We start from the raw sequence: 19328 nt of genomic DNA, 5'->3' as shown, positions 1-19328 counted from the left end.
TTGTCCACCTGCCTGCATTGCAATTAAATTCAGGGGAAATCACGGACTCCAGGCAGGGAGGGTGCCGCCCTTACTCCCCCATCCCTCCAGCGCCCCCCACCCCTGGCCACGCGCCGCTCCCCCACCCACCCCAGGCTCCCGGGCTGCCACTGATTGGCCAGCAGGCCCCGGACCTGGCCAATCGCTCTGGGCCGGTTGTCACGGCGACGAGGCACGCTAACACAGCCGGTGTCCGAGGGAGCCAGCTCAAGGGCCGCTGGCTGGGGCCGCTGGCTGAGACCGCAGGATGGCGCAGAACCTGTATGGTCCGCGAGAGCGAATGGGCAATTGGAACGAGGACATCTACCTGGAGGAGGTACGCAGGTGTGGCCGGCGCGGCTCGCCCACTGCTCAGGGACCTCCCGACCCGCCCCAAGTCCGGCGGCCGGGGCCTCCTTTCTCACCCGGCAGACACCCACTACCTCTAACATCCCACCCGGATCTGAACGCCCTGGGAAGTTCACCTGCTGTCCCACAAATCCAGGTCTCACACCCTTCCACTCTTTCTAGGGGTCCCTTGGTCTCCCAAACTCCGTGCCTCTCCCTTAGCGTGCCCTACCAAGTTCCCTCCATCCGCACAGACTTCAGGGTTTCAGAGGCTGAGGTCGGGGTCAGGAGGAGGCAGGCTCTATGTGAAGGCACTGCCCCCCTCCCACTCCCACACCCCATCATACACACACCCTCCTAGGTGTCCCTGGGGTGTCCTTTCCCCCGACATTACACTCAGGCCTTGGGCCATCAGGTGTCCCATCTAGCTGGGGGTGGGGTTGGGGTGGACAACCAGGGGAGACCTCTGCTGGGGACACATGGCCTCCAAATGTTATTCATGATTGTCTCTGGATGGAGTAATGGAGGATGATGTTTTTTTGTCTTTTTGTGTGTGTCTTTCTTATTTTTTCAAACATTCTACAAAGAAGTAAAAAGATTAAAATGAAACTAAACCAATTTCTACCATTCCCATTACGCTCACATTTCTTTTTCTCAAATTTTGCTTTTTCAGCTTGATGTTCTTCTGACCTGTAAGCTACCAGTGTCTGTAAATTGAGGACTATTGTAGACTTTTTGGGTTTCCTTCATTTTCTTTTTCACCAGGAGGTCATGAAGGACTTCTTGGAGAAGAGAGATAAGGGACAGCTTCTCATACAGAGAAACAGGAGACTCAAAGAGAATCTTTTGAGACCGGTAATTTTAAATTTAAGCACTGTTTTCAAAATTCTATCGAATTAAGTGTGAATGTATGTTAAGCAAGCAAACGTTCCATAAATGAATTACCATTTGGAAAATACCGTTTTTTTTTTCCTTTAGATCTGAAAACCACAATGTTTAAAATTCCCTACGAATTTAGAAACATAGGAGAAATCTGCTCTTAATTATGTTTACCCGCATTTTCCAAAATAAGAAATGAGCGGATCAGTACAGGAATCTGTAAAACGCCCCTTAGTTGGTGCTCAAGACATTTCCAGGGAGTTTGAATAAATTAATAGTGGAGTCAGCTTGTGTGATGTTTCATCGGCTTTCTTACTTCGTTTGGGATTTTGGGGGGACTTTGGCAAAGTGGGAGGGGGTTGGCAGCAGGAAAAGGAAGAAAATGAAGGACTTGAAGGAACTTGAGTTATTGCAAGTCATCCGAATGCTACGACCCCTGTTGAAATGGGTCCTCGACAGTGAAGGAAAGAAGGTGTATCTGGCAGTGGTCTCCTCACTGGCTGATGAGGATGTGCATGGTTGGTTTGAAAAACTATTTAAATTGTAGATGCAGCTTTCCATAACCGAGGATGGATACGTTCACTGTGGCGACAAAGTGATGCTTGTGAATCCTGACTACCCTGAGACAGAAGCTGATCTGTTTTTGGGTGGGGACCTGAGCCTGTGCATGACTCCGGATGAAATTAAAGCCCACCTGAGTGACGACTTAGAGGTGCCCTGTGGCCTGAGTGCAGCTCCAACCAAGATCCCCGTTGGCAGAAACACTTTTATCATTTTGAGGTAGAGAAACTTCAATTTTCAGCTCATGTTTATCCTAAGTATGTTTTCACTCAGAGCTTCAGGAAGCCCTGGGACTGGAGCCCGTGCTGCCTGGAGGTAAAGGTGATAGGAGAGTGTCTGTGCTGGTCCCATCTTGCCGTCTCCCCTGGGGATTACTGTTGGGGAACCTTTACACGCCCTTCACCTTGAACATGAGGATCGCTGCTAATTTGTGTTCAGTTATAGACACTTCATTCAAAAGTATTGGATCCAGGAAACTAAAATCATATTCTGCCTAGAAGCTGGGTTTTTCTAATAACATCTGCGGATGCTTTGAGCTCATTTTAGTGTTTTCAGTGTGCTTGATGTCGCTATTTTTAGAACAAAAATAGTTTGGTACAAGGTGGCACTTTCCCTGGAATTTGTTATTTTATAATTAATTATTTACCAAAAATGTAGTTGATATCTTGAAATAGGCAACTAAATCCTTAGAGAACAGATAGATAATAACAATGAAAAAGTATTGCTTTTACTTTGTTAATTAAATAATGATAGCAATGTTCAGATGACAAGAATATAGCCAGTCCTGTAAGTCTTTATTTTTTTTAAAGATTTTATTTATTTGTCAGAGAGAGAGAGTGAGAGAGAGAGCACAAACAGGGGGAGCGGCGGGCAGAGGCAGAGGGAGAAGCAGGCTCCCCGCTGAGCAAGGAACCCCATGGAGGACTTGATTCCAGGACCCCGGGATCATGACCTGAGCTGAAGGCAGGCGCTTAGCCAACTGGGCAACCCAGGCGTCCCTCCTTTAAATCTTTAATTTAGAGTTCCTTCGAATACTGATAATTTATGTCAAGACAAGCAAAAGTTGACCACAACTTCTGTGTCCTGGAGGATTAGGAGGGAAGACTGTATTAAGTGTGTACACCTAATTAGGTGTGGCTCTTTATCAAGATGCCCACGCACCCGACCAGAATGCCTCGGTGGAGGACAGCGTGACGTGCTCACAAAGAAGGGATGCTCCGCACGCCGGCTGTGGGAGGAGACAGGGACAGGGTGCTAGCTGGATTTGAAGACCCAAAGAAAGGACCATTTTGAAAATGTTTAGCTACTTAATCAGTTACTATGTGTGAATATACATTATCAAGAAAACTGATTATAAACAAAACTGCCTATGCAAACAAATAGAATGTAGAACGATTCTAATAGAGTTGACATGATGCTTACTCTTCACTGACAGTGCAGACAGAAATGCCATGGGTCAAGTCCTTAGATATGGACAGAACTTCTGCCTTGCCATAAGGGGAGGATTTGAAGACAGAATGGTGAGTCATCACGGTGCATGGCGGTTTGGGGCCGGGAGTTTTTGTTTCCATGTGGGCTCAGGGCCGCCTAGGGAAGCGGACAGAGGACTCTGCAGGTGCGTGCTCCACCTCTGGCTTCTCAAGCCCCTGCCCCCGGCTCTCGGGCCACTTCTTTCCTTCTAGCTTTTTGAATGACAAAAATATACCCTTAGATGCTAAGGAGTAAGGGAGAAAAATCTGCAATGCAGCTGACAAAAAGCAAAATTTTATGCCACCTTCATCTGTAAGTTAAGGGTTGGATTAATTAATCATCATCTCACAGGGGTCAATGTCCCCAATGCTAACGAGGTATGTTACCCGATAACTATTTTTTTTTTTACTTTTTTTTTAACTTGATCTTTTTCTTTTCCTTGGGGATTAGGAGGGTCACAGAACCATATAAATTTGGGTCTAACTCAAGCTGAGATGTCTCTCTATGGGGTGGGACCTCAGATAAGTCATTTAACTTTTTTGAGTCTTCCTCATCTGTAAAATGGGGCTTATTAGCCCTTACTACATGCCATATCTATCATCTATCATCTATTCACTTAATCATCCAAACAAGTCTTTGAGCTAGGGACTATTTTACCCCAGTTTTACTGATGGGGAAACTGAGGCACGAGGTCAGGTGATTTTGCCCCAAGTCGCTCAGCTGTTGAGTGCAGAATGGGTACCACTTACCATTTCTCAGTGAATCAAAGCTTGAGGTAGCATTATTACCTTTTGTGCCACCAAGACAAATCAGCGTTGCCAATTAAACCCCTACACACCATAGGTGGTAAGCGCAGCCTGATTTTAAATGTAGAAATTACAGAAAATACCATACTGTTGAAAGAGGGGGAGTAAATCCCTGTTGTGTTATCCAGAGATTAGCACTACTAACATTTTGGCTTATTTTCTTTTACACTCTTATTTTCCCAAAACAGATTTAAAATACAGGGAAAGTTACCAGCACCGTAACATGTAGATACACCATTTCTGGTCACTCGCTCTCTCTTCCCCCGTCCCCCCTTCCTTCTCTCTTCCCCCCAGTACTGTCCTTAACTCTCCCATCTTTGTTCCCTGTAAGTCATCTGTCCTCTGTCCCTGTACTTATTTGTGTTTATGTATCTGCTTTTCCATAGATTATACCATTTTGTCATTTTGTTGGTAATGTTTCCACCCATTTTGCTACTTAGCTTTTATTATTTTATTATTTTATTTTATTTTTTTTTGGCTACTTGGCTTTTAAAGCATAGTTGTGCTAATATATTTTTGAATAAAATGTAGCCATGTTTTCCTTCGTAATTCCTTCCATTGCTCAGTGCCCTATAAAGTCTGTTCCAGAGACACCATAAAAAGAAGAACTTGTGTCGACTTCTTGGTGTCTGAAGTTTAACTTTCGCTCCTGTTTGTTCTTTATCTGCTTGAGATTTATTTTGAGACAGGGTTCTAATGCAGACATGCGATTTCCCCCAGACGACTAATTAGCTGCATTTGGGTTATTTCTTGAATAAGTCTTCCTTTCCTCACTGACACACAATGCCCCCCTTAGCATCACTGTACATACTGCATGCTGTCTCTGAGCTTCCTATCTTAACCCTTTCAACTCAAATTGTGTATTTTTATTCTAGAATTATACTTTACAATATAATAATATATTTTGACAGCTCATTCGGCTAGTTCTCTCTCATGACACTTCTTTAAACTGTATTAGGAATTAACCTCTCAGTTAAAGGCAATTATTTTTGCAAATCCCTCTGCCCCTGTGGGGAAAAAAATTCACGTGGCATTTCGATTGGCATTGGAAAACTACATAAATTCACATATTTAGTGCTTTACGACACTTCTTTTTCTGAGATGTCTCACCATTTATTCATTTATTCTTTCTAGTTTTGTGGTTTTCTTCCCGTGGATTTGACGCTGATCTCGCTAAGGTTGTTCCCACAGTACCTTCCATTGTGGATGCTCCTTGTAGGGAGGCCCTTTGTCATCTGCAACAAAAATATAAGAACGCCAATGATGTTCAGACTCACCTCTGATGAAATCCCTCGCTCTTATTATTTCTAATGGTTTTCCAGTTGATTTTCTTATGCCTTCCCGTAGACGGTGCTTTCATTCTCAAGGGATGACGATTCACTCTCTTCTCAAATCCTCTTATTTCCGTTCCTCATCTTTGAATTAGCAAGCGTTTCCGGGGCAGTCATTAAAAAAAAATCTGGGAATACTGGCCTTCTAGATTTGTTCCTGATTCATTATTGTTTTTCTTTACATTAACAAAGCGGGCGTTTGTGGTTTGAAGTAGATACTCTTTGCCATTTGAAGTCTGGGTTTTCCAGTTGCTCTGGATCTCCCTGACATTTCCCCGATCACTGAGAGTCAAGCCTAAGTGTGTCTTGGGCCTGTCCCGCTTCCCTGCCTATGTCTAGCTCATGGTCATGCCCATGGGTCTCCCTTCATAGTGTTCTTGGGCCTGTGTTTTCATCCTCAATGCCAGGACCTCAGTCCAGGTCCCCATGGGTTGACCTCTCTTGTCTGTCCTGACTTCAGACCGTGGTAGACGCACACTGCCAGATTGATCCTCTAGGAGCTCAGGTTGGGTAGTGTTGCTATTCATGGTGGTATTTAAGGCCCTCTGTGACGTGTCTCTGCTGTCCCTGTCCACGTGCAGCCAGCCCCTTGGGCTCCCGGCACCACACTGCCTCCTCCTCGGAGCCTCTCTTGCGCCCCTGGGCAAGCATGCGTCCTCACCTGTGCCTGCCTGCCACCCTTCGCACCCTTGCTGGCCAGCCATACCTCACAGGTGTTTACAGGTGCTTCCAGTCCCATCCTCCGTCACTCTACTGCCTGTCAGGAAAGGCCTTGAAGAGAGTAACTCATTTCTGCCCTCCCCATGCCTTCCCCATGCCTCATGGCACAGCTTTGCACATGAAAACCTACAGAAACAGGCAAAAACAGCCTCCAGCTTCAGGGTGAAGGTCAATCAGTAAAGAACTAACAAGCAACTAACGTTTCTGACTTTTCTGCAGGATGGGGTACTTCTTGGCCTAGTTACAGGTGGCCAGATAGCTGCTGAAATAAGTCCCACGTGTGGACGTCAGCTCCAGCGGGGCACGGGCCCCCTCGGGGGCACACAGCGAATGTCGGCTGTGATGGTGTGGGTTGTGAGGACCCTTCATGCAACAAGTTTCGTGTAACACCATTTCTAAGAAGGAAAACCGTGGTCCAGGCCTGAGCCCTGAAAAGGAGGACGGGGAGCAGGGACGGGATGAGGAGGAGAGAGTGGGTTTGGTCCCAAAGGAAGGCAAAGCGGTGGAGGCGATGTAGGGAGGGGGCTGGTGGCCTCAGTATTCTGAGATGACATTTCTAAAGTGGAGGAAACCTGAGTGTTCTCACAATCAGCAGGAATGGGATTTTCCAAAACTGCTTCTGGATGCGCTTGACACCCAGCCAGTTGGTCGTTCACTCCACCAGCTTCTCCAGTCCTGTGATGTAGCTCATCCGTGTGCTGTCCTTTTCAGCTGTATTTATCGAGTGATCACAGGACCCTGCTGAAGTCATCGAAGAGGTCTTGGCTCCAGGAGGTGTACCTGACCGATGAGGCCTCCTACCTGAACTGTTGGCAGGCTGCCTTCCTGGACCCCCAGCTCCGCCTGGAGTACGAAGGCTTCCCGGTGCCGGTGAGTGCAGCCCAGGGGGAGCCCTTCCGCGGGTCTGTATGTTGGGGCTTCTCATTGCCGTTCTCACTGCTGGGCATTTCCCCAGAGCTTGGGCCCTGCAGGACTGGAGCCCCAGGCACGGTCCTCACGGGAAGGCAGGTCCGGTAGGCCAGAGGCTTTGCTCTTGCTCCTGATGCAGTGAGCGGTTGTTGGGAGTCATGGGGAGAGCGTGGGATTGCAACGGGCATGGATTGGAAGGGTTGCCTAGCGGAGGTGGCCACCCAGAAAGGGGCCCCCAGTTCCAGGCCTCCCGGCACCTGCCCGGCACAGTGCGCTTCTCTGCCGAGCTCTGCAGGTGGACCCGGGTTCAGCAGGGTCTCTCCTCTGGTGCGGAGGATAGACCCATGGTGCACACTGCTGCCCGCCTGACCCATTTGCTCTCTTCAGCGGGCCTCTGCCATGCTTTGCTCTCCTGGAACCTGCTTCCCATTTCCATGATTTCAACCTTTAGCGTCACAGTTTCTTTCTCCGTGAAACGGGGATGACGATAGTATCTGCTGATGAGGTTTGGTCCGTGCGTTCACTGTGCTCGCTAGAAGAGTGCCTGGCTCCCAGCGGCTCCCAAGTGTGTGCCTGGTTGTCGTGGTCGCGGCCGGTCCAGCAGCTCCCCTCTACTTGCTCAGGCCTCACGTGCACACAGCTGCCGTCTGCACACTGGGAGCCTCATGTCCTCACCACCTTGCTGCGCTGGTGCCCTCCAGCCAGAGCCGCCGGGAGCAGCTGGGGTTGGAGAAGTGAGCTCCCTCGCTTGCTGCGGCAGGGCTGGAGGCGCACGGAGGGGCGTGTCTCAGGAGGCAGGTGGCACAAAGGACGCATCCCAGAATTTGAGCTTTGGTTGGGGGATTTAGGGAGCTTCCCAGGAAGTAGGGTTCTGCTCTTGATGCTGTGAGGAAGCGGGAGTAATTCGGTGATGGGCATCTCAGCACAGCTGAGCTGTGGGAGGGCGGCCCGAGGGAGACTCCTGCTGTCCTTGGTCAGGACGCAGCTTCCGCTCACATTAGCCGGGAGGGGCAGGTGTCGGGTGGTCTGCCGCTTGGACAAGGCGCACGTTTAGTCTGTGTTCGGAGGAGATCACAGAGCGGTCTTGCTTTTGCTCTGACCCTTCGTGGGTGCAGGGTGGCCTGGTCTGATGTGGGCATCCTTTGATGCTGAGTAAGTCCCACTGGAGTGCGCGAGGGCTTTGTTCTTCCTCACACAGCGTTTAGCTTCCATGAGCCAGGAGTTTGAAATAATATGTATTTTTTTCCTGATTATAAACATAATATATGCTCACTGAAGGAAAGATCAGAAAAGCACAACAAATATTATGAAAATAACCAGTAATTCATTCCACCTTCCAGAGAAAGCTGCTGCTGTTTATCATCTCTTTTTATTTTATTTAATTTTAAATTCTTTTAACAAAATAGGACATCAGCAATATCCTTGTCTACTCCACTTAAAAACACCACTGATTATATCTCATGTTGTGAAGGATCTTCTCCAGTGTGGCTCTGAGTGATTCTAGAATGTTCCATTCTGTGTGCACCTGCAACACTGTATCTAATCAATCTGTTATGGTTTGGCTTCTAGGTTATTCCAACTCTCTATTTTTTTGGACTACATTTAAATGAATATATAGTGTATTTCCAAATGTTTGCCTTTAGGAATTGGAGGCCTTAGTTCGTAATGCAAATAACACACTCTCTTCATCTTCAAAGGCAAATGCAAAAGTTCTCCTCAGTCACTGCCACACAAATCGGGGACTGGCAGCCCACCGACACCTGTTCTTAAGGTACATGTTGCTTGGTTCAGCAAGATGCCATGAATAGGGGAGCGGGGTGTACCTGTAAGCAAAGAAGCTCGATTTATTTTTATCTATTTATTTATTTTGGTGGGGGAGGGGCAGAGGGAGAGGAAGAGAGAGAATCTCAAGCCGACTCCATGCCCAGCACAGAGCCCTACATGGGGCTCGATCTCACGACCTTGAGACCATGACCTGAGCTGAAATCAAGAGTCAGATGCTTAACCGAATGAGCCACCCAGGTGCCCAAAGCAGCTCGATTCAAAGAGTGTGGCCACACACACAAGAGGTCCTTTGATGATGAAGTGCTGTCACAAAGGACTCGATGGTGTGACAAATCCTACCCGAGACCCTCATGTCCCACAAGTCCTTCCCAGACAAGAGGATTTTAGCTATAACGGGACCCTGTGCCCCCCATCATTGCCCGAGCAGGGTCAACCGTCCGGCAAGTAAGCACGTGTCACAGCGCTCACCCTCCCCGACCCCGAGTCTGGGGCTTGGGGGCGGGGTGGACAGAGCTACTCACCCAGAGCCGTTTCCAACCAGTGTCCGTTCTTTCTTGCCCCAGTACCTATTTTGGAAAGGAAGTGGAGGTGGCTGCTCACACACATCTGGATTCACACAGAGCGGAAAAGCCGAGGAACCATTGGATGTTGGTGACTGGGAACCCCCGGAAAGACTCGTCCACCATGTTGGACGTGCCCAAGCTGCCGGCAGAGGACACCCGAGCCCTGGAGCGGGACACCCCAGCCCCAGAACAGGGTGCAGACCCTGGGGCTCAGTGACCCCAGGCACGCATGCTCAAAAAACCTAGCTTTGCCAGGTCATGCCCCAAGCTGTTTTTAAGCAAGGCAGAGAAGTACCTGAACACTATGTTAAAAACAAAGGCTATATGGAGATTATTGAACTCGTGGTGGGGGCCTGGGACACAGGACAGACTGGCTCCAGGAAGCAGCTCCTACGTGGTATTTGAAGGTGACAGATGATATTCCTTTGTTGATTATTAATTCCTGAAGAACTTCAGATCCTATTTAGCAGTGGCTTCTACAAGGACCCTGTGTGTGTGGGATAGAGACATCAGAACCGCACGGGATTCCCGTCACCCCCTCCCTTCTCCCCACCACCTGGTGTACTAAGAAATCCATGCGTAGCCGTGAGCTGTAGCCTGACCTTGGAGCTAAATGTCTCCCCCCTTGTATGTTTGTTTCTACCTCTGACTTAGGGGGCGGTCAGGACCACTACCTGACTGGTCACACTATCGAGTAATGATTTTCAAAGGGCACAGTCTCTTTAATCCTTGAAACGGGCACATGAGCCGTGGCACCTATGTGATCAGAAAGTTCCTGACAAAATAAATGTGCATCCTTCCACGTATTTGCTGGTCTGTTCATTCTTTGTGGCGTCCCTGTGACATGGAAGGTAAGGAGTTCTCGTAGGATGGAGAATCCCCCAGCCCTGCAGGTAAAGAGGAGCCGCATGGCTGTCTCTCACGTAAAAACGCCAAGAGGCAGACAGTACGTCTCAGGTGGTAGAGATGTGTTTTAAAGAGACGCTGCTTCAAGCCAGTGTGGATCAACCCTCTTGAAGGAGGCATTTGCCGGCAAGTGCTGCAGGACTCCGGGCGGTGGTTTCTGTCCCTGGTTGTGCATGGGGTTTACCTGGAGGACATTAGCCATTGCTGATGCCTGGGCCCCCGCCCAGAAATTCTGACTTAATGGTCGGATTGCAGGCAGCCAAGGTCGAGACCCACTGCAGTAGGAGGTAAGGAGGAAAGCATGGGTCCTTGGGGGGTGGTCAAGGAAGGCTTTCCTCAGTGAGTCTCAACCGGGCTGCACTTCCGAATCACCCGAACAATGTACAACACGCCCACAGCGCACTTGCATGCCAGACTGGTAAATCAGAATTTCGGGGGTGGGGCTTTAAAAAATGCAGAGCCCACCTCCAGAGATTTTCACTTAGGTGCCTTGGAGCGGAGGTAACAATATTTTTAAAAACTCACTTTTATTCTCATGTACAGCCTGGGCTGAGCACCACTGGCCAGTGAGCAGAGCTGGGTTTGCCTGTGTGTCTCCTAAGGGCGAAACCAGGACTGGGAGTAGGTTGGTGGGGGCTGCATCTGGGGAAAGGTGTTCTTCAACAGTTCAAGCTATCTGTAAGCATCTGGACCAATTCTGGCGCGTTCTTGCTCCTACCGTAAAAGGGTCCCACAGAAAGCTTCCAGACATCAGGGCTCACGTCCCTGCCTTGAGCCATGCATCAGTGGTGTCTTGAGAACCACCATAGGGTTTTAGTACCAGGACTATTGACCAAGTTTGCATGACTGCAGTTACCGTCAATAATGGCCGAATGTGAGGCAAAGCACAGTCGTTTGAATGCAAAGAGACGTTAAACTCCGAAAAAGGCATCCCTGCGCATCTTAGCATAGATGAAAGACACCCAGCAGCTGGGAAAGTGGCATGACTGAATTCGGGCCCACCGTTACCTCATGCCGTCACATCAGACCGCTGTCCTGGGTCTGTCGAGCACATTACAAAATTATCAGTTTCCTTACTGAATCTCACTATTCTCCGGGCTTAGACCGGGTATTGTTCATTGCCGTATCCCCATTTCTTGAGAAGTACCTGTTGCGTGAATAAAGGGATGAACAGGTGAATGAGTCCAAACCTTTTGCAGAGGTAGCAGTAGGCTTGTACAATGAAGTGATCTGCTCAAGATTGCACAGCTCCTACCTAGCAGGGTGGGGCGGGAGCTGGTCAGGTCCTTTAGACCCTCCTCTTCGCCAAAGTAGTTGGTCCACATAATTCTTTGTTGCGGGGGGCTGTCCTGTGCATTATAAGACATTTGACAGTATCCCTGGCCTTGGCCCACTGGATGATGGTGGCACCCCTCCACTTGGTGATAACTAGAAATGTCTCCAGACATGGCTAAATGTCCACTGGGGGCACATCTGCCATTTGGGCACCACTACCCTAGATCTTTTAGATATTTATTTCCCATCTACAGAGGATGCTATAAAGGGGTCTTTCTTCTATTTATGTATGTTTTTTCTACAGAGGACACATTATGTGCTTTTAAGGTAATTTCCAGGTATATGAATAATCTGCTTTTAGCATCTGATCTGGGCTTCGGTGGAAACCTAGAATTTTGTGCAGAGTGGACCCCAGGACAAGGTTGATCTGGACGTGGTTACAGTGCCCGGAAGGCGCACAGCATCTCAGTAGTGGCCTCCAGGGTGAGGGACACACAAGGTGGCCCAGAGAGATGTGGAAAGAAAAGCTTAGAACGTCTATGTATATCATTATTTTATCCTTTAAAATGCATTAATGTGTATTTTCCACTGTTCAAAATGTTAGTTTTTAAATGTACATAATAGTTTAATGGGCAATGGGTAAAATTTTTAAATGCACATATGTAAGTGTGTGCACGTGTTTAGCTAGTGCTCAGAACTGACCACGGAGGGTTTGTGACGACAATTGCTGGGTGCTGTGAGTGCTTGTTTTGTATGCATAGAATGCCTGAGAGTCACTGCTGTTGCCTAGCTTTGCCCCAAGTCGAGGACTGCAGGCTCCCCCAGCCCCAGGACTCTCCCGCTCACCTGAACGAGGTCTGTGGATCGCACCCTGAGTGTCCGCTCTCTTGCCGGGGCGGTGGACATGGTGAGGACTGAGACCAAGACCCTGCAGTGAGGGGTGAGGGGGAGACGGCCAGCATGCTCATGCGCAGAGTGCTCCAGGCCGCGGAGGACGTGGAGGAGCAGGGAGATCCCTCACGCCCAGGGACCAGATGACACCGGAGCAGGAATATGGAGAAGACCCCGCAGTGTCCCCGGAGTGCGGCCTTTGGAGCTGTGCCGGGAAGCGGGGACTTAGCAAGAGGCTGGCTGCTGTGGGCTGTGTGTACAGCTGATGCTCAACAGGGGCCCAGCAGGGATGCACTGGCAGGTAAAGCAGTGCAATATCTCCAAGCTGCTTGGAAACTGGCTACTGATCCAAGTCCCAGAGGCACCCCTGGCCACTGTAGAGTCCCCCTGGAGGGACCCTGCCCTTCACTACCGTCCAGCCACTGAAGAGTTAACGTCTGGCCCCCTCAAGGGGCCTTTAGGACACCGTGGCTAGAGTTTGTTTGTTTTGGTTGGTGCCCACTGACATTCAGGAAAAACCTGGCAGGTCGTCCAATGTTTGGAATATCCTGTTGGCTGTGTGTAACAAATTACTGAATTTGAATCTTATCTCGAAAGTGATAGTCTTTGAAAGAGCTTGAGGAGGAAAGTGGCATGACTTTGCTTTACAGAGATTATTATGGAAGCGGCAGGGATGTGGAGGGGTCCTGGGGCGAGGAGAGATGAGGCTCTGAACTAAGGCTGCGTCAGGAGGCATGGATGAGAGACACATCCAGGGTGGGGGGGGGAGGGAGAGAGAGAGATGACTCCCTACCTGGTGGATTAGGGCCAAGAGAAGACGAGAAGGTGGACCCCAGGCCTGGAGAGGGTGCTGATCCTGGAGAGTCAGAACACAGGAGGGCAAGCGGCTGTGTGGGGAAGCTGAGGCGGTGCCCGGGGATGTCTGGTCCGGAGTGGAAGCTGCTTTCCGTGAACATAACTGCATCCTAGCCACGGCATCTTCCTGGGCCCAGCTCGGCCATCTGCTGGATGGTTGGCCCCACCGAACCCGAGCTAAGTGGTTGGCAGCAAATACAACTTCAGGATTGATGGTGCCTTTAACTCCCTGGCAGGGTGACCATGGAAGAGCCCGACAGCCCAGTGGCTAGGACTGGCCGCTTCCTGGCTACGAGAAGGTCACCTTCCTGAGAATCGGGGTACCATCTGTGAAGCGCGCAGTCAGGGCAGCTCTGGATGCACCCGGTTATGAGACAGCAGGTGCTCTGCGTGGGCATGCCCCCCCTTTCCCCTCTGCCCTCGTGTGCAAGTTTAGCTAAGTGTGCGTCCGAGCCACGGAGTGATCTTGTCTCTGTCACCACGCTTGGTCCCAAGCCCGGACTTCATTCCCACTCACGGCAGACCTTCGTGCATTCAGTCGAATCCAGCAGAGCTCACTGACTGGTTTACACCAGGTGCTGAGCTGGACCCGGGGGGACCGGGGGGGAATAAACACCTTCCTACCTGCAGGTCCTCAGCTGGGGACATGCTGCTTTACGAGAGGAAGAGTGGTTTCTCCTGTTGATAAGAGGCAGCAACAATGGGATTCTCCACAAAACCCCAGCGTAAGCCGAAGCCACCGCCTTGGGGAAATGCAGGATGTGCTTGGCCAGCCGACAGCAGCTGACGTGGGCTGGGACGTGGTTAAGAGAGGGTCAGAGGGGCATAGGACACGGAAGGGGGAAGGCCAGGGTGTGGAAGTTCGCATTTCATTCAGCAGGTGGGTGAGGAGTCACCGTGCGGTCTTGAGCAGGAAGGGGGCAGATGGGACCAGAACGGAAGGCTTCCCGGGGGCGGGCGAGGTACAGGGGGAGTAAAGGTCATTTCTGAGTCGGTAGGGGGAGTAAAGGTCATTTCTGAGTCGGTAATCACAGTCGGCGAGAGTTTCCGGAGGCCTGAGCTTGGGGACCGCAGAGCTGGCACTCCAGCGGGTTCTAGCAGACGATTTCATTCTTTTCTACTATCCCTTCACCAAAGGCAAAGCTAGTAGAAACATTGTTTTCTCCGTCCCTAACTTCTTGCTTTCCCATCTGGAGCTTTTTAAAAGGGAAACAGCTGTTTCATTTGTAAGCATAACCATTTAGAATCATTAATCGATTTGATAATAACTCAGCATAAATTCAGTTATCGTGGAAGTGTGGCATAAGGAGAGCCTGGCTGCGTTCCTGGGAGAAGACCATGTTGTAGGAAGGACAGGCGGGCTATTATGTGAAGAAACTTCTAGTGCAGGAGAGTATCCACTAAGCGTCCCAGAACATGTTCGGATGAAGACTGGGGGGCCGTGTTCTCTCCCTCTGACTGGAAGGCAGCCGGGACCACAGCCGACTGGGCGCCCCCCCCCCCCCCCCCCCCCCCCCCCCCCCCCCCCCGGTCCTCTTACAGGTTGGGGGAGGGACCCAGAGCAGAGAGGTGCCACGGCCCAGGGGCGGGGAGGGCGAGGCAGGGCAGCCCCCGAGACCCGACTCTGGGTGCCAAGGACCGAGGAGGACAGGTCTGGGCTGCTGAGTCTCGCAATGGCCCGGAGGGAAGCCAACTGGGGCGGGAGTCTGGGGAGCTGCTAGTTTCCTGGGAGAGACCCACTTCCCCTCCAGCGGCTTCGGTCTTGTAGTTTTCCCAAGTGGCCACAAGGGGTCAATGCGAAAAAACGCAGACGAGTCAATGCCCAGCAATTGCTCAACCGTTGAGCTAAATTTCAAAACACTAGGGAGTTTCCAGTTTTAAAAATGCACATTTCAAGAGGGGGAAAAAAACCAAAAAAGCGCTATGGTTGGGGTGTCAGTTCAATTCCTTCCCAACGGCGCACGGGACATCTGCGTCCCTAGGGATCCTGCCAGGGGCACAGCCCCTCTGGGACTCCTGGCAGACATCCCCTCCCAAGTCTGGAGGTCTCCCCAGGACACTGGACTCTGAACCCAGGCCCGGGGACTCGGCTCCAAAACCTCCCTAAGTGATGGCAGCGTGATGTCTGAGCAGATCCGAGGCCTCACTGCTCCTTTCCAGCCTTGCCCGAGCTCTGGGGCCAAGGTTCTGATGCCAAGCCCCTGCTTCTCCTGCTGGGTTATTGACTTCCTCTTAGCATTGTTTAGAAGGTCAAATGCAATGAGATAAGGCAGGTGAGAGAGGCAGCAGGGCATCATGGTTCTAGGCCTGACTCTGGGACCCGACATCTCCATGGGGACCCTGAGCACCTGGCATGGGTGGTCTCACTCCCTGTGCACAGTGAGCCCGTAGGACAGGTGATTTGGGGGCCCCATCTTTACCCTGTGAGCCGTTGGAGGTTCGAAGGGGTGTGGTGACTTCCAGGGTCCCACAGCTGGATGGCGACCAGGGTTCTCATGGAGCTGTCGGCACCAGAAGCTTGGCCCCAGTGAGATTGGAAATCCATCCACATGACAGTGCGTACGGGGAGCAACCACAGGTGCGCATTCAAGTTCTACACTAAGACCTGCTTCAAATGTGCGTGTGCGTGCGTGTGTGTGTATCTATGGCCGGGCATGACTGAATGAATGGGAGGGGCGGGTGCAAGGAGATCCTCTCCGCTCCGGAGCTGCCCGTCCTGGGCAGCAGGGAGCAGTGACAGGAACCATGGAGAAGGACTGCAAGTTGCAAGGAGCCCATGGTGGGACCCCAGGCAGCTCTCTTCTGAAAAGGCTCGGCTCTCTGAACACCTGCAGGCTGTGATGGTGCACCGGGAGCTTCACCCTGCCGCATCCTGCAAGCCCAGACTGGTGGTGTGTGGGGCTCGTCTTGGGTACCAGCTCTGTTGATCAGTAGGGGCTTTCTGGAGCCCTGTGCCAAGCGAGATTGGGATTGTGCCCAGTCCGGTGGAGAGAGCTTAGAGATGCCCCTGTGTATCCATGAGAGGGCCAGGGGCCATATTTTAGTTAGCTGGGTCCCAAGCCTGCCCTTTCTGAAAGACCCCAGTTCTTGCAGCTTCTCCAGGCTCTGAAGGGGGGGCCAGGCTGCCTGGCATTGGGGTTCTGGGCTCTGTCCAGGAGCTGAGTGCAGCTGGCAGACCCACCCAGGGCTCCGCCCCAGAACACTGGCACCACACGCTCCATGCTCTAACTCACAGTGGGCAGGACACACAGGAACACTATCTCCTCCCCAGAGCGAGTGGGCATGGTGTCTCCTCTGGCTGTCCCCAGCTGCTGGGCAAGAGCCTCCTCCCTTCCGCCCTCCCTGCAATGTCTCTGTGCTGTGTTATTGTTGGCTGACGTGAGCAAGGTTGAACATCTGCCAAACATCTGCTCATGTCTCCTGAATGTGCTCCCAAACAGACGGGCAGGAAGCAGCACCACCCTTGAACTGAAGCGCCAGGGCCTGCAAGCAGTCCCCCACCCAGGACACAGCCTGGCTTTGCTGGGGGCTGGTGGGATGCCCCAAACTGAGAGATCATCTCCTCGGGGCAGGGGGAACCGGGAAGGTGGCAGGAGAGGCCTCTCGGTTGCACATCCTTCCTGTCTTACCCAGAAGGGCCATGGCGACGTGTCAGGGACATGCAGCAGAGGAGAGGCCTGTGGGACATGGCTGGGGGTGGAAAGCAGGTGGTGTGAGAGCTCCCCCATGCCGACCGGGTGGCTGTGGCCATCGGGCCTGCCTTAGTCTGGGATCCTCAGGAAGTAGACCCTGTGACAATGGGAATGCAAGCAGCTTATTTGACTGAGCGTATCAGGGGTGCTGTGAAGCAGGGAAGGAGGAAGGTCAGGAAAAGTGCCTGATTAAGCAGGTGATGGACACAGAGGGCACGTGAGACCCCATCCCAGCAAGGAAACGGGTGCCCGAGGTGTGAGCACGGACCCTCACCCCCACCTGCCACCGACGGAGGGCGGCTCTGGACGTCGGCCGCCTGGCTCCCCGGCTTCCTGGCTCCCGCTGTGGAGTGGGGGGGGAGGAAGCCTCAGGTGCTTGCAGTCGGGACGCAGAGGGACCGTGGCCAGGATGCGACAGTCCGTGCCACAAGGGGAAAGGCTGTCTGAAGGAGAATTAGGGGTGCTGGCCTATGGTCAGTCCTACCCCCATTCTCGCTCTCTTGACCCCCTTCTCTGGGAGCCCATCCCTGCCGGCTCTGCCTCCCTCATCTGCTCTCTGTCATCCTCCCGTCCCTCTCCCTTCCTACCCGCCTCTCCTCCTCTGGTTTCCCACGTGGTCCTAGCCCCGAACAAGCCAGGGATGGAGTCCTTCCCTCTCCCTTCATCCTATCCTGCGGGCTGGCTCCTTCCTGACTCCTGGATGAATACTCTGCTGTCCCTACGGCGGGAAAGTGTCCTTTGGCCATTTTACATTGCTGAACACTCGAACACGGACTCTGTTCGGCAGGTGCCATGTGAATTTCCCCTGTAATACCCAGTCCCTGACGGGCTGCAGAGGTGAGCCTCCCCTCCTGCCCTGTGCCTGCCTCCATGCTGGCAGGTGCCCTGCTTGGGTCCTCTCCTCCACCTTACTGAGGGCAGACCCTGCTTCTGGGTTCTCTGGCCTTGATGGATGGCCAAGGCGATGGTCTGCCTTGAGGGTTTTTGCTGAGTTTTGGGGCTATCTCCCACTCCTGGGGTCTTACCTAGACTCTCCTGTCGAAGGAGTTGTGTCCTGCCTCGAACCCGAGGCTTACTCTCAGCTCCTATAGCCCCCATGCTTCGGGGTTCCTCCTGCCAGGGTCTGCTTACTCTTCCGGGACACCCTCTCAAGCGATCCCACATCCTGTCTCAGGCATGGTTCCCATCTGGTCCACAGGCATTATGGATTCTCTGAGTCCCATCAGATCTGGGAGTGCAGACCTACCCCAATGCGGTTACCTCTCTTTTAGCATCAAGGCAAGTAGGCGCTCTCTCCTCAAACCCCCCTCCCCTGCCTAGCACCCCAACACGTGGACACCAGCGTAACTCCCTGGTCTGGTGAGGGGCCGCCGTGGGCTGCTCACTGCAGGGTCCCTAACAAGCAGCCCAGTGCCTGGCATCTAGCTAATGCTCAGCACGTGTTTGTCGAGTGGCCGAATGAGTCCTTCGGGCTTGGCAAGGCCCCAGCCTGGTCCAGGAGGTTCTCTCTGGAGTGTGCTGACTGAGCAGGATGCTTGAGAGGACCTCGGAGGAATATTCCACTGAGGCTGCTGTTGGGGCCAGATCCAGCTCCCCACCTCCTCTGCAGTGTTTGATGGATCGTCATACTTGGGGGGTGGAGAAGGGAGCGCGAAGGCCTGGACCAGCAGCCCTGAGTCTGTGACAAGGAATGAGCCACCGGGAGAGCTTGAAGCGTTGACCTCGGGGTCTGAGGCTCAGCTGTGCTTCTGCCCCGTGGCCCTGCGCACTCGGGTACCGGGACGGGCTGCCGGGCCACCGTCTTTATTCCGTGCTCGGCTCAGTGTTCCTTTGACGCTCCTGTGCAAGTCTAGCTTTTCGGAAAGTGGAGCTTCCTTCCAATCACTCCCTCTTCGCCTCTTTCATGCCACAACTTCCTCCATCCCCCGGGCTTTCTGGTTCCCATTCTACAGTTTGCCAAGGACGTGGAGCTTCAAGGAAAGCCTTTGGATGGGAGGGTGTTGATGTTGGGGGGCGGCCGACAGCCACGGCTTGTATCCTATCGTATTCGGCAGAAGGTGACGTGCGCCCAAGAGACGGCACTTTCAAATGAAGCCTGATGGGAGCCCGACTAATTGATATGCATATGTTGGAAAATTGGGGGCAAAGTAGCTGTTTCGATCAAATGGTTTCATTCTGAGGTCTGTTCAGGTCCTCATTCATTCATCGAGCCCCTGGCTGTGGTGCAGGTGTTGGGGATACAAGGGGCAGCTTGGCTGACGAATGCCTTTTAGATCTGCGCGTGGTCCTCACCACATGCGTGTGCACCGGGTGGAGGAG

At 52.1% G+C, this 19328-nt stretch overlaps 1 protein-coding gene across 2 annotated transcripts; it reads left to right on the top strand.

Moving 5' to 3' along the window:
- Positions 1-198: 198 nt before the first annotated feature.
- On the top strand, positions 199-10805 carry CFAP161 (cilia and flagella associated protein 161). 2 transcript variants are annotated; one of them, XM_027572469.2, is made up of 7 exons: positions 199-355; positions 1040-1221; positions 1793-2025; positions 3242-3326; positions 6845-7003; positions 8740-8813; positions 9391-10805. In XM_027572469.2, the coding sequence occupies exons 2-7, from the start codon at positions 1138-1140 to the stop codon at positions 9605-9607; spliced, it is 852 nt and encodes a 283-aa protein (XP_027428270.2). In that variant the 5' UTR covers positions 199-355; positions 1040-1137; the 3' UTR covers positions 9608-10805. The 2 variants fall into 2 exon arrangements, with proteins under 2 accessions (XP_027428270.2, XP_027428268.2); XM_027572467.2 differs by having other exon boundaries at positions 203-355; positions 1132-1221.
- The last annotated feature ends 8523 nt before the right edge of the window (positions 10806-19328 follow it).

This window comes from Zalophus californianus, chromosome 6, assembly GCF_009762305.2.
Source record: "Zalophus californianus isolate mZalCal1 chromosome 6, mZalCal1.pri.v2, whole genome shotgun sequence".
Classification (NCBI taxonomy): domain Eukaryota; kingdom Metazoa; phylum Chordata; class Mammalia; order Carnivora; family Otariidae; genus Zalophus; species Zalophus californianus.
Note: the sequence above shows the minus strand (reverse complement) of the source record. Positions and strands in the feature narration are given on the sequence as shown.

Coding starts and splice junctions, on each gene's coding strand:
- CFAP161 (XM_027572467.2), top strand. CDS start 287: ATGGCGCAGAACCTGTATGGTCCGCGAGAGCGAATGGGCAATTGGAAC. Junction 356..1,131: donor AGGACATCTACCTGGAGGAG/GTACGCAGGTGT, acceptor CTTTTTCACCAG/GAGGTCATGAAGGACTTCTT. Junction 3,327..6,844: donor GAGGATTTGAAGACAGAATG/GTGAGTCATCAC, acceptor TGTCCTTTTCAG/CTGTATTTATCGAGTGATCA.